This window comes from Sus scrofa, chromosome 9 (genome assembly GCF_054392235.1).
Source record: "Sus scrofa isolate SSC_HxYL_T2T_F1_AM1 chromosome 9, Sscrofa_HxYL_maternal_Yorkshire_Landrace_v2.0, whole genome shotgun sequence".
Taxonomy (NCBI): Eukaryota; Metazoa; Chordata; class Mammalia; order Artiodactyla; family Suidae; genus Sus; species Sus scrofa.
The window spans coordinates 53,724,002-53,738,027 of NC_139391.1; the positions used below are offsets into that span (position 1 = coordinate 53,724,002).

At 54.7% G+C, this 14,026-nt stretch overlaps 1 protein-coding gene across 24 annotated transcripts in view; it reads left to right on the forward strand.

Moving 5' to 3' along the window:
* Positions 1-14,026, forward strand: part of ST3GAL4 (ST3 beta-galactoside alpha-2,3-sialyltransferase 4) — a 1,054,305-nt gene that overhangs the window by 1,010,382 nt on the left and 29,897 nt on the right. For 4 of the 24 annotated variants that reach the window (XM_084974495.1, XM_084974503.1, XM_084974494.1 and 1 more), the window contains exons 1-2: positions 2,494-2,560; positions 13,736-13,800. In XM_084974495.1, the coding sequence (XP_084830621.1) occupies positions 13,748-13,800 (53 nt within the window). In that variant the 5' untranslated portion in view covers positions 2,494-2,560; positions 13,736-13,747. Of the gene's footprint in view, positions 1-2,493; positions 2,561-5,352; positions 5,505-5,595; positions 8,889-11,036; positions 13,801-14,026 lie in introns of those variants that run through there. The other 20 variants (XM_021102151.2, XM_084974496.1, XM_005667497.4 and 17 more) reach the window with 8 other exon arrangements.

Below are 14,026 nucleotides of genomic sequence, written 5' to 3' on the forward strand. Positions count from 1 at the left end.
TCTGAACCCGGTCTCCTGGGTCTCAGTGCAGGGCAGGCAGGATAAGAGGCAGCCCTGCCTCTGCCTAAGTTTTCCTTCTCTTTTCACTTTGCAGAACCCAGCATCCTGCCTCCCCAAAGGGCGTGTCCTGAGAAAGCAAGAACCAGTAACCCGCAGCCCCATCTTGAGTCAGGAGCAAATGCCAGCTCCTCTCTGGCAGTGTGTACATATGTGCCATGCTAGACAGAGGGCCTCATGCATTTAATTGTGTGCCCTCAGTGTGCGTGCCTGTGTCCCTGCTCTGCTGGGACAATGGTGGATGTCACCCTCCCAGATAAATCCTGGATGGCTGCCCACCGGCCACCAGGCCCCAGTTCTTGGCTGACTTTCTTCCCGGCTTGGTTAGGGAGGGACAGGAGCAGTTGGAGGCAGGACGGGAGTTCCTTGGCTCTTCTCAGTTTGCCCAAAAGTTTCCTCATAAAGCAAAATTGTTGAGTGTTCTCAACATTCCTTCATGAAACTGAGAAAAATAACATTTCAGGATGAGCTGGACAGTTAGTTCCACATTGTTTTTTTTGGTTGAATACAGATCCCTGGATAGAGAAGCAAATGAAGGAACAATTACATACAAAGTAATATTTGAAAATGATCGCTTGTAATACTTCTATATCCAAAATATTTTAATATCTTTATTTCTGAATAGAGTTGGTGGAACTCTGCTAACTCTACCTTCTCAGAAAAGACTAAATCTTTATTCCAGACGTGGACATAGAACACTAAAGTGCCCTTTCTTTTGTAAGAAGATGGTGATAATTCGCAGTAGTTAGGTTTTGTCGTTGGTGGTGTCTTTTTGTTTTTTGGCCACACCCATGGCATTTGGAAGTTCCCGGGCTCAGATCAAACCTGCAACCAGAGCCACAACCCAAGCTGCTGCAGTGACAAAGCCAGATCCTTAACTGGCTGAGCCACAAGAAAATTCCAACAGCAGTTGTTTTTTAAATAACCTCACTTAGCAAAATAAAAGCCCATGTTTGTTCCATATTCTTACTGAAATTACACTGGATTCTGAAGTCCATGTAAACTTGAAGTTAGCAAATTTTAACCACTTTTAAAAAATAATCCTGGGAGTTCTCTTGCGGTGCATTGACTTAAGGATCCAGCAGGGTCACTGCAGCAGCTTGGGTCACTGCCATGGCGAGGGTTCAATCGCTGGCCCTGGAAATTCCATATGACCACCACCCCCCCCAAAAAAAAACCAAAACAAAAATAATCATAGGCTGACTTTTTTAAAGTGTTTCATTTTAATAAACAGTTTTGAACTTTTTTTTTATAGCAAGAATATAGAGCTAGAACTCTGATGGAGCTTACAATTTAGTGAGGCACATAGGCATAATTACAAAGTAAGTTCACAAGTGGTGAGTACCTTGAAAAAAAGCAGAGGGGACTGTGGGAGCTGAGCCAAGGGAAGCCAGACTTCCAGCTAAAACTTGAGAGCCAGTTGGCCAGCACAAGCCAAAGCCCAACAGAAGGGAGACCAGGCTCGCATGGCTGGGAACCTAGAACTTGGCTTCTTGCATGGGGCACCCACGTCCACTAGCACCCTGGCCAGTTTTTCCTTCAGAACAGTGAGGAAGAAATGAAAGTCAAGGCTAAGAGGAAATTTCTTAGCATTCTGTTCCATCTTTTTTTGAGAGCTGGTATAGAATTTACACCTTAACCAAACATGATCTTGGGCAAATTATATAACTGCTCCTAAGCTGGCAGCGATAGCAGTGCCAACCTTGAGGAGTTTGGTGAGTATTAAATAAGAGCATTTTATGGACATAGTAGGAGCTCATAAATGTTAGCTGCTATTTTCCTACCGTGAGAAGGGCCTAAAGAATGCAGCCAGAGATATTTGGGTTAGATATTAAAAAGGACTTCCGGATCAGAAGGCAATGAAATCCTAGATTATGCAGTGGAGTCATAGCAACCAAGAGACTTGAAGGCAAAAAGCAAGCCATAAACTATCTGTGGTTAATTGATCGTGGCCCCAAACAGAGACAAGGGCCGTGTGCAATGACTTCTCAGGACCTCTTCTAGCCAACAGGTTCCTGGAGTGCACTTTTGCCTTGGCCTACTAGCAGTTTCTAAGACTACAATCGTGATGTCCGCTGCTATTGAGAACCCTGGGAACAGCTCAGCTCCAAGTCCAGCCATATAAATCTGATAAAAATAGAGCTGAAACACCATGCCGGAGTTGCTATTTTTAAAAGCATCTGAGATGCTGGATTGGGTTTATTTCTTCCTCAAACAGCATCTTGCTGTTCCCTCCTCCTGGTGGGCAGGATGCTAACGTGGCACGTGTGAGGGACGGGAGCCAAGAGCTTGTGAGGCACATGTGTCAAGTGGCTCCACGCCTCCCGGCCACACCCCTGCCCACCAGGGAGGAGCCAGGGCCCAGGGCCTCTCAGTTCCAGATGCACCTGCCCCTCCCATGCCCCCTGTTCCTCTGTCTCCTCCCTCTGCTTCTGAGAGAGGCCCCTCTGGTTGCCCCAGCAAGGCGGTGTCCTCCACTTCCTCCGGAGCAGAGACAAGAGAGGTAAAGGGGGCAAAAGAGGTGGGGATAGAGGCAGCATGGCTCGGAAGGGACTGGGACTCAAGATAACAGATCCTCAAGTTGTCTCGATACGCCCATGGCACAGCTGGCCCTTGACAGGAGCAGTTTTAGGAGCCCAAGCCCCCCTTACCACCCCACCCTGCCCCCACATCACCTCTTGCTGAGCAACCCACAGGGCCTTACAGATGGGCCAGAGGGGCAGTAAAGCTGGGAGGGGCTGCAGGTAAAGCGTACCAGAGTCGCTTTCCTCCTGCCTCACAGATCATATAGGTTCTAGGCAGCTAGCTAAGCATCTGGCTGTGCCGTTAAGACACTGGAGGGGAAAGATCATGCGTAAGCACCCTGTGGCCTAAGGGGAGGAGTCAGGATTACAGTTAGCTTCTGGGCACCCAGTAACCAGGCCTGGGATGAGCTGGGGTGGGGGAAGGGAGGCGATCTGAATATAGATTATAGGTTAGAGGAGGGATTCCACATTCATAACAGCACACAATTTATAACACCTTTAACTGCCCCAGCAAATTTACATCCATTGCCTAATTTAATGTCAACAACAGCCCTTTGAATAAGTGCAGCTATTTCCCTTTTTATTTTCTAGTAAGAAAATTAAAGGTATTTAGCGACCGAGGCAGACTTGGAAATCAGGGCTCCAGGAGCAAAAGTTGGCCATTCAGTTCTCTTTGCCTGCTGAATGAAGATTACGGGGTTCATAGTAAGAAGTGCCAGCTGTGTTTAGATCTAGTTCATTAAAGACTTTGCAAAGTTTATGGGAGTTCCCTTTATGGTGCAACGGAAACGAATCCGACTAGCATCCATGAGCATGAGGGTTCAATCCCTGGCCTCGCTCCGTGGGTTGGGGATCCAGCATTACCATGAGCTGTGGTGCAGGTCGCAGATGCAGCTCGGATCCCACACTGCTGTGGCTGTGGTGTAGGCCATCAGTGGTAGGTCTCATTTGACCCCTAGCCTGGGAACTTCTATATGCCACGGGTGTGGCCCTGAAGAATGAAAAAAAAAAAAGAGAAGACTTTACAAAGTTTAGAAGCTGGGCTGATTCTCAGTCCAGCTCTGCCAGACTCACCTAGTGGCTTTGGTAGGTTGCTTACTCTTTTGGGGCCAGTTTTCCAGCCTGTGCAACAGGGAGGCAACTCCCTCTTTCTCTAGCCTTGCTCAGGGCAGAAGGTTTTTTCACTGTTCTTTTCTACTAGCTTAGTGCCATACCTGGTGCTGATACACAGCAAGTTTTTTTTCTTCTATTTTAGGGCTGCACCCACAGCATATGGAGGTTTCGAGGCCAGGGGTCGAATCAGAGCTACAGATGCCTGCCTACACAAAAGCCACAGCAACACAGGACCCGAGCCACGTCTGTGACCTACACCACAGCTCACGGCAACACTGGATCCTTAACCCACTGAGCAAGGCCAGGGATCGAGCCTGCATCCTCATGGATCCTAATCAGGTTTGTTAACTGCTGAGCCACAAAGGGAACTTCTGATACACCGTAAATGTTGAATGGATGCTTGATTGACAAAGCCAAAGGCTTCCATTCAGACATATTAAGTTAGCCACTGGTGGAAGGCAGAAAAAGCCTCTGGCCACGCAAGGTGTGAGTTAGGATGCATAGTCACCGGGGAGAGATGGGGAGGCCACCTATCTTCACCCTCCCTTCTCTGCTTTGCTCAGGCAGACTGAGCTTCCTCTGCTATCTGGTCTCAGTCCAGAACCCTCCAGTTTCTGCTAAAGCAAGTCTTGAGCTGGCACTTCTGTGAACCCCTTTTGTCAGTTATTCACCTTAAACTTAGTCACATCCTGTCCTCACTTATTCTTGAGTAGGAGTCCACTGTGAGCCTTCACTCTGTCATGGGATGGTAAGCTTTCTTGCGAGGGGGTCTTACGTTTTCTTTGGAGCCCTGGAGCCCCCAGCATCAGACAGTTCATACTAAAGCCTCAGTTAACAGTGCTGACCTAGGAAAGAGTGTCCTGGGGGCTATGGATTATCCTGTGGGTGACTTCTGGACTGTTCTTTGGCCTGAGTAGTTCTCAGGTTTGACTGGGGTGTGTGAGGCCCCAGGAACCAGGGTAAGGGCCTGATGGGGTTTCCCCTGGAGACAGGATGCCTGGCGTCTTAAGTAAGGAACAGAAACTGAGAAGCTTTCTCTAGGCCAAGATAGGGTGTGCAAAAAAGGTGCAGGAGGAAGAGTTTCTGGGCAGAGCAAGGGCCCAGGGCCCAGTCCAGGGAACGTGGCCCCTGTGCATTGGTGGTGGCGGTGGCGGGGGTGGCCCTCCCTCTACTGTGCTTCACTTTCCCGAGTGAGGGAAGGACACGGTTCAGCGCGCAGGAGAGCAGAGAACCCTTTGTTGGGTCTCATTGTTTCCAGGAGAGTGTGCAAAGGCTGCATAGGGCACATCCATCCTGTGCCACTCACAGGCTGCGCCCGCCAGAACTCTACTCTCATCCCTCCCAGCCTCCTCTCCCGCCCCTCTGCGCCTGCCCGGTCGGTTGACCCCTCTGCGCCCCTCGCTCCCGAGCCCCGCCGCCTGCCTGCACCCTCTGGCCCCCACGGCTCCCGCACCATCCGGAGCCGCCCGGCATCGCCCCGCCCGTACGCGGGGTTGCCCCAGCCCTTCCTCCTCCTCCACTCCGCCCTCCCTCCTCCTCCTCCTCTACCCGCCCGCTCCCCGTCGGCTCCCCGGCAGTGTGCGCAAGCGTGTCCGGCCCCTTCCCCGCCCCCCGCCCGGGCCCGAGCCGGAGCCCGGGCCCCCACCTCCCAGCAGGCGGACTTGCCTGCTCCCAGGCCGGCCCCTCGTCCGGGACAGGGGCCCGGGCCGAGCGGAGCCGCCGCGCTAGCGCCGCGCCTCTAGCCCGTGCGCCTAGCGGATCGGAGCTGCGCGCGGAACTGTCCTGCCCCGCCCCGCGCTACCCGCGAGGGTGAGTACGCGGCGGCGGGTCCCCGCGGGCCCGCGAGGGAGGGCGGGGAGCTCTTCCAGGTCCCGGCCGCCCGGCGCCGCGGCCGAGGAGGGGTCGGGCTGGGCACGTGGACGCCGCAAGGGTCCGGGTCCGGGTGGGGCCGCCACAGCTCTGGGATATTTTGCCCTGGACCAGATTTTCGCGGGAAGCCGATTCTCTTTGCTCCCTGGGAGTGAGGAAACAGGACGGTCTTCTTCTCGGGAAAGTTTCTAGCCCCCACCCCTGCGCCCAGGCTGAAGAGGCATCCCGCCTTCAGCATCCTCTGAGCCATGGTTTCTCCCCACAACTACCCCACCAAGTCTGGGAGATCTGCCGGCCGGCTTTGCTGGAGATGACAGGCTTTGCTGGGTCTCCTGTGTGCAGGAGTCCCAAGGTCGCCAAGCAGAGCCCAAAGGTAGGGACTGCTGGCGGCCGACTGCCGGTGTCCAGGACAGCAGGTCCACGTGGTTGGGGGTATTTAGGCGTAGGCCACTGTGCCTCAGAGATGCCTGGCTGCTGGGCAGTGGGGAGGGATGGAGTTGGAGTGAAGGTGGAACACAGCTGAGGGCAGATTCCCTGGCTCATCTGTCTGTGCTCTGTGCCCCCCTGGGACCCTTGCTATCTGGGACCTCCTGAGCTGCCAGCGTGTCTGCCAGGACTGCCCCCTCCATTCTCAGTTTTGGGGGAGGCTGTGTCTGGGCCATCTGAGGCCTGCTCTCCTGCTGAAGCTTCTTCCTCTGTCCCACAGACTGGGTTCTGAGTGCTGGGGTAGGGGTTCCTGCCGGAAGGCCGGGACTATAGGCAGCGTCTGGGTGCTCAGCCATGCCCATCTGACCTCATGACCACCCACAGGCTGGCACTCCCACAGGCTTCTCAGGGAAGCCTGTGCTTTCCACCACTGGAGGGAGGCACAGTGTGGAAGCCAAGTTCAGGCAGACTTACTCTTTGCGGAACCTTGGGAGCAGGCCTGGTATGGCTAGGATGTCACAGGAGGCACAAGTGCCGCTCTCTCCTGAGCTGTGCTGTGCCACCTGCCTCCTCCAGGCCCCGGCCCTGGCATCAGAGGGGAGATCATAAACAAGTTGATAGGTGCCAAGTACTGTAGAAGGTGCCTGCACGGAGCGGGGCAGAGGTATGTGAGTGTTTGCTGTTAGTAACATCTCTCCCACACGCTAACTCTCCAGAGCTGCCCCATAATTCTAAAGAGGGTGCCTAGGAGGTGCCAGCTGTGCAGGGCCCAGAAGTTAACTTCTGGGGCTGTTGCTCTTTGCTGGGAGCTGGTTGGCGAATACCGCCTGCCCCAGCCCAGATGGCCCAGGTCCCTCTGACCTGTTCCGGCTCCGCTCATGTCTCCACCGCCAGGCCCTCAGCATCAGCGTGGTGGGTGGGAGATCTGAGGCTATCTCCTGACCCCTGGCTCTCCCTCCCAGCAGTTGAGGGGCAGCCCACAGGGCGGGGCCATCCCCCCAGAGTCCAGGTTGCCAGGAGTTAGGAGGGGAGGGCAGAGGAAAGGAGCTGGGGAAATAGCGTGTGAGTTTCCTGCTCGGACCGAGGACTGAGAAGCATCTGCGGCTTGGGAGCCAGCGGCTGCTCACAGCCACGGGGCCCTGTGCCCACGAGTGGAGGCCCAGGCTGAGGAAGTCCTCGGCGCCTTCTGGGCTGCCTTGTGTTCCCTCACTCTCCCCCTTCCTTACCCAAAGCAGTGACTCACTTCCCACTCCTCGGGAGCTGAGTTCCTTGGCCCTGCCACACTCCCAGCCCTTTTAGATCCCTAGGATCCAGTTTTCCAGTAGAACCGAGAATCTGCTCCTTTTAGCATTAACAAATCTTGCAAGGACTCTCCCTTCCTCAGCTGGAGCAGGACACTCCCTCCTGTGTCCCTTCCTGGGGTCATCTGTGGTTTAGAGTGGCCTGGCATCTGCCCTGCCCTGACTACCCACTTGGGCCCTCTCTGGGCATGTTCTCTGGGTGAACGCCTCTCAGAGCGGTTCAAAATTTGCCCCCCGCCATCGTCGAGGGGAAGAGTTCTGTCCACCTCTGAATAATTCCCCACGGGGAATGGAGGGCTCCGGCCTCCTGAAAGGCACCCTTCAGATCAGTGTGCCAGAGAGTCCCCGAGTCTGTGACCAAGGCAGCCACCAGAACCCAGCTGAGTTCCTACCCCGGGGGAGCAGGACCGTCGGGGGGCGCGGCACCCAGAAATAACCCCAGGCCTGCCCCTCCCTTCTCACCTCCCCAGCTGCCCTGGGGTCGCATTGCCCTGCAGCAGCTAGCTGGCTTCTCATGCCCCTTGACCTCAGGGTCCTCCGTCCTTGGACTCATGGCCTTGACCTGAAAGTTTTGGTTTCCTTGAGGAAATGATGAGGGCAGGCAGGTTTTGGTGGCCACAGTCATGATTTCCCCTCTCTTGGTTGTCACCTCTTCCTGGAGGTGCTGGGCACTTCTGTGTGAGTGTTCTGAGTGACCCTGGAGGGCCCTCTGGCCACCCCTGGCCTCAGGTTCACTCTCGGCGTGCACCACATTTCCAGTGTGTGTGTGAGTGTGAGTGACGCTGTTTTTTCTACAGAGGGAGGAAGTGGTCAAATGTGTGCACAGCTGAATGTGATGCCTGGGCTCCAGCCAGTGCCATGGGCCTCCGACTGGTGCCCCTGAGGCCTGCAGGGGGTGAACTCTGCCAGGGGGTGTGTGAGGTTGATCGCTCTCAGAGTGTGGAGGGCCAGGCAGAGCTGCAGGTGTCCCTTCAGTCTTGGCCCCTCACCTGGGACCAGGAGACCCAGAGCTGTCCTATCTCCTGCACCTCCGCAAAGCCACCCTGAGAGAGATGATCTGACTGCTCCAGCATCTGAGGCGCTGGAGGGTGAGGAGGGTGCTGCTGCCAGGACACCAGGTTTGCCCCGGGGCCTTGAGGGTGAGGAAGGCCTGGGCTGTAGGATCATCTCTTCTTCCTGCCTCTAGCTTTACTCCGAAGCCCGAGTGGGTCCGGGGACTCCTGCAGGGATGGGGAGGACGTTGCTAGAAGAAAGACAGGGAGCCGTTTGCAGAGTGCTGGGCCAGCACACTGTTGCTTCTGCCTTGGTTCCAAACCCTCCTCCAGGGTGTGGGTTCAGGGGCCTGTCATGATCGTCCTTATGCTCATGGTCTGCTCTGTGTCCTCTGCCGGTGTAGCCTCTGCAAATACCTGTCCTTATAATAAAAAGGGACTTCACAAATAATGAAAGCAGTTACAGTTTTTCTATCAAGCACTTATTAAAAAGCCTGGCCCAGGAGTTTCCGTATGGCTCAGCAGGTTAAGAACCCAGCTAGCATCTATGAAGATGCGGGTTCGATCCCTGGCCTTGCCCAGTGGGTCGGAGATCCGGCGTTGCCGTGAGCTGTGGTATAGGTTGCAGATGCGGCTCGGATCCCCCGTTGCTGCGGCTGTGGTGTAGGCTGGCAGCTACAGCTCCGATTGGACCCCTAGCCTGGGAACTTCCATATACTGTAGGTGTGGCCCTAAAATAATAAAATAAAATAAAGTAAAATAAAATAAATAGTCTGGATGAGTAAACCTTAAGAAAAAATGCTATCCACTTATTTTCATCCCTTCGTGTAAGTGCACATAACCCTTTCATTAAGCCCGTTTGTAATTGAAGATGTGGAGGCTCAGAGAAATTGAACCACTTGGCCAAGGTCACACAGCTCCTAATCAGCCGACCTGGGACTCACACCTAGGCCTGTTTCCAAAACCTGCACTTTTCAGCCCTGTTCTCTTCGGCTGCTCAAGCTCGTCTTACTCCGTCCTGTGACCCTTGAAGAGGCCGAGGCTCAGAGGTGTGAAAGGGTTTGCTCAAGGCCACAGGATGTTGGTGACAAAGGGGAACACAGTCCTCCTAATGCCCAGCCCAGAGCTCTGTGCGACCCTGAGCCCCACATCTGGCCCTGCTGTTCCTGGCTCCCTGTCCCCCGAGTCCAGGCCCCGGGCTCCTCTCAGCTGGGCAGGGCCTGTTCGCCTTCCTTCCTCCCCGCTGCGGCCCCTCCGAGCCCTTGCCAGCCCCCACCTCTCCCACTTTCCCGCCGGTAATTGCTTCCATCTGGCCTGTCCGCTGGTTCCTCTTCCTTGAAAATGCAGCTCCCCGGCTGCTGCCCACAAGGCTGCAAGACCTCATCTACCACCGCAGTGACACATGGGGAAGGGGAGGAGTCCCAAGGGGTCTGAGCCCGGGGGACCCTGCCAAGGTGGCTGCTCCTGGCGTCTGGCCTCCCCAGATTCCCGCCAGGCTGCAGCATCTTTGCTCCTGGGCTCTCCTGGCCCCCGTCCTGGCTCAAGGCCAGAGAGGCCCCTCGAAGACCTGCTTCCCCTGTGCCCCTTAGAGGTCGCTCAGGTCAGGAGGAGGGAGGCTGGGTCAGGAGGGGACAGTGGGAGAGATGTAGGAGCCAGCAGGGGCCCACCCTGGGAACCCATGGCTCAAGGGTCATGGGAAGGGAGCAAAGCAGGAGACAGGTGGTGGCAGAGACCGAGGGACCCAGGACATCTGGGCAAGTGAGAGTAGTTGATACAGAAATAGCAGAACTAGAGATGAGCTTCACATTTTGTTGTGATAGAAGATGAAACGTGCACATGTAGTGGTGTGTGCCTCGGCCTCGGCTGGGTGGGGAGGGACCCAGGTCCTCAGTGTGGTCATCTGGAGGTTTCAGGAGCAGACCTCTGCTTCTGGAGGGGGCAAGTGCCGTATTGCCGAACATGTTCAAGCTTGGACCCATGACCTTGACGGGGATGGTGCAGAGGTGTTGCAGGCATTGGAGGGCACATTTGTGGTGTGGGATGGGTTTGAAAACTTGCAAGGCTTTTTCTTCCCTGAGATTTTAGGGGTTTGTATAACCTCCCGGAAGCTCTCATGTTTGTTGCCGTGTTCTTCATGCCTGACATGATGTCTAGCAAATAATAAGTGCTTAGTAAATATTTGTATGATGAGTGGATGGAGGATGGAGGTCGAGTATTCTGACCTTGTCCTCACTGTGCCCCTGCTTCGCTTTTCCCTCTTTTCTTGGGGCAAAGGGAGAAGAGTTTCCCTTTTGACAGCTGAGCTCTTTGTCCAAGGGCCTGGCCCTGCAGCCCATTCAGACACCACAGAGGCAGGCAGGAGACCTGGGGGGTGGGGGTAGGGGGGGCAGGAGTCTGCCCCCCCCTCCCCCGAGGGCCTCCCCCCATTCCCCCATCCTGGGCCAGCTGATCACATTCCCGCCCCTGTCCTTCCTCCTCAGCCCAGCCTTCAGGACTTTGCACAGCCTGATCCTAACATTCCCTGCTGTCCCTATGTCAGCTCTCTCTTTATTTGGGTCCAAGAAAAGCACCCCCCGGGGTGGAACCCTTTCAGGTGTCATTTCAGGAGTGGGGAAAACTCAGGAGTCGGGGTGGGTTGCCCCTGGCCTTGCTTCAACCCAAACAGTTTCCTTCTTCCACTGCATGGTGATTTTCCACATAAAATGTTTTTCTTTTCTTTTTTTTTTAAGGGCCGCACCTGCAGCATGTGTTAGTTCCCAGGCTAGGGGTCAAATCAGAGCTATAGCTGCCAGCGTACACCACAGCCATAGCCATGCCAGATCTGAGCCACATCTTTGACCTCCACTGTAGCTCATGGCAATGCCAGATCCTTAACCCACTGAGCAAGGCCAGGGATCGAACCCACATCCTTATGGATGCTTTACAGCCGAGCAACAAGGGGAACTCCTCTTTTTAAAAAAATTTTTTTTTCATTAAGGTATAGCTGATTTACAATGTTCCTACAATTTCTTCTGTACAGAAAAGTGACCCAGCCACCCATACATACATGTTGGTTGTTTTTTGTTTTTGTTTTTGTTTTTTGTTTTTTGTTTTTTTTTTTCCATTTTCCATCATGTTCTAACACAAGAGACTGGATAGAGTTCCCTGTGCTGTACAGCAGGACCCCATCATCTGTCTGTTCTAAATGTAACTGTCTGCATCTACCAACCCCAAAGTCCCCCACCGTCCCCCTCCCTCCCCGCCTCCCCTGGCAAACACAAGTCTGCCCTCCATGTCCATGATCTGTTTCTGTTTTGTAGATAGATTGTTTGTGCCATATCTTACACATAAGATTTCATTTGAAAGTGGGACAAAGGGTGTCTTGGCTTAAAAATATTTTTATTTGGGTATTCCCTGGTGTGGATCTGGTGTTGCCACTACTGTGACTTGGGTCTTGCTATAGAGCAGGTTTTATCCCCGGCCCAGAAACTTCCACTTGCTGTGAGTACAGACAAACTTTTTTTTTTTTTTTTTTCCATTTGAAAACCCCCATTGGGTTCCAGTAGGACTGTTCTTACTTCCCCAGCCATGTGTTTTCAGCTCCTCGCCTCTGCTCCCACTGTCCCCTGACAGTGGCTTGGGCCCAGTTGGCAGCCCGCTTTCTACATGGCAGATGTCTTCAGCATCCTGCATGGGCCTGCTCTGAGGCCTCTTTGATGGCCATGTACACTTGTCACTTCCCCTGTTCCCTCCACTCTCCCCCGACAGGTACTAACTTGTGACATCAGGGGACCCTGTTCCCCATGGGCCCAGAGGGGCTCAGATGGGGCTGGGAGGGCAGGGCTCTGAGACGGGTGGATTGTGTGCTTTCCCAGGCTGCACAGCCTTGGATCCGACAGAGCCTCTGTTTCTCCTCTGAGCAACTCACACTTGTGAATGTTTCAGATAACATCTCAGCGCCCGGGGTCCAGCCCTATAAATGCCCAGTGGTGGGCTTTCTGTGATTCAGGGCAGGGCCCAGAGATGGAAGAGTGCCTTCCTCCCTGGCCAGCAACCCAGGCAGGTGGACTTTGTTGCCTCTGTCTGCTCCCAGCTGTGTGGCCTCAGGCAGGTCTGGGGCTTTGGTTCGCCATCAGATTCTCCATCTGACAGTTGGACTAATAGCATCTGCTGAGGCTCCTGGGATCATGGATGATAGCCATGTACAGGCTGGCAGTGTGGGTCGCTCAGAGGTCTGGGCTGATGTTTAGACTGTAGCGTAGGACCTGCCACTATCTTACTCCCGTTGAATCCCCAGCACCCAGCACCGCGCACAGTATCCTGTAGTAGCTCTTTCCTTTTGCAAAGGAGGGTGCTGGGATTCAGAAAAATACCTTGCTGTTTAGGGTCACAGAGCGACCCTACCCCAGTCAGGGGCTACCTCAGGAGCAGCCCTGGACCTCTCTGGAGCTCCATCCCACCTCTGCCCTCATCTGTCCCTTCTCTGAGGCCCTGGTTTGTCCTCCAGGTTCTAAATATCTGGGATTGTTGAGGCTGAAACCCCCGGGGCGGGGCTGACAGTGGGACTGGGTGGGGTGGGGCCAGTGCTCTGGAAACGCCCCTCCCTCCCTGTCCTGCTTTTCCTTGACCTGCTGTCCCTCACTGAGAGGGTGTGTGAGGGCTGCTGGGGGGTTCGTGGAGGGGAGCTAGCTCAGAGGCTGTGTGGGCCCTTCTCTCCACACTGGGTCCTCTTTCCCTTCCTTTATTTATTTTTTTTTGTCTTTTTTGTCTTTTTAGGGGCGCACGTGGGGTATATGGAGGTTTTCAGGCTAGGGATCCAATCAGAGCTGTAGCTGACGGCCTACACCACAGCCACAGCAACATGGGATCCGAGCCGCGTCTGCGACCTACCTACACCATAGCTCATGGCAACCCGGGATCCTTAACCTGCTGAGCGAGGCCAGAGATTGAACCCACAACCTCATGGTTCCTAGTCAGATTCATTTCTGCTGCTCCACAACACCAGCTCCCCTCTTTCCCTTCCTTTAGAGTTCTCTCTCCTCCCGTTATCCCTCTTCGTCCATGCCTGTCTCCTCTTCTTTCCCTTCCCTGTCTCCCCCGCCCCTCCCCAGGCCTCGGCTTCCACCCTGCCCTGCCTCACGAGGTGGCTGGGCTTCGGGTGGGTGTCCTGCAGGCTGTGAAGGTTCAGGAGCACTTTCTTTTGCTGGCAGCCTCAGCATTTTGAGTGAGATGCTCTTCCAGCCGTTGGGTCTGGTGAAGGGACAGAGCCCGCCCCAAATGTGGAGGGCTCTGATCTTAAGCTCAGCTTCCCGGGTCCTCAGCACCTTCTTGGCCATCTTCCTGGGCAGGAAGGTGGGATCTGGTCCCGGAGCCAGAGAGCCTCCAAGGAAGAGCCGGCTGGTGGAGCTTCTCTGGGCTCTGACTTCTGCCCTCTGCCCTCCTCTCTCCAGAGCACAATCTTTTTCCCCCAAAGGTACCTGCTGGGATGGAGGAGGCTGGCCAGAGCAGGGAGGAGATTTCTGCTCAGATGCTTTCCAGGTGAGCACATACAGCGAGAGTGTGTGTGTGAGAGAGAGTTCGCACACACGCTATAAGTGTGCAAATGAGTGTGTACATGGGTTGTGTGGCAGAGAAGACACAGGCCTGTATCCATGTATGCAGAAGAAGGGGGTGCACTGGTATGGGTCTGGGCCCCCCTCCAGGCCTTCACTGTGCAGCTCTGCTCTTAGCCCAGATCTCTCGCCTCTGGGCTTTGCACTGAGGC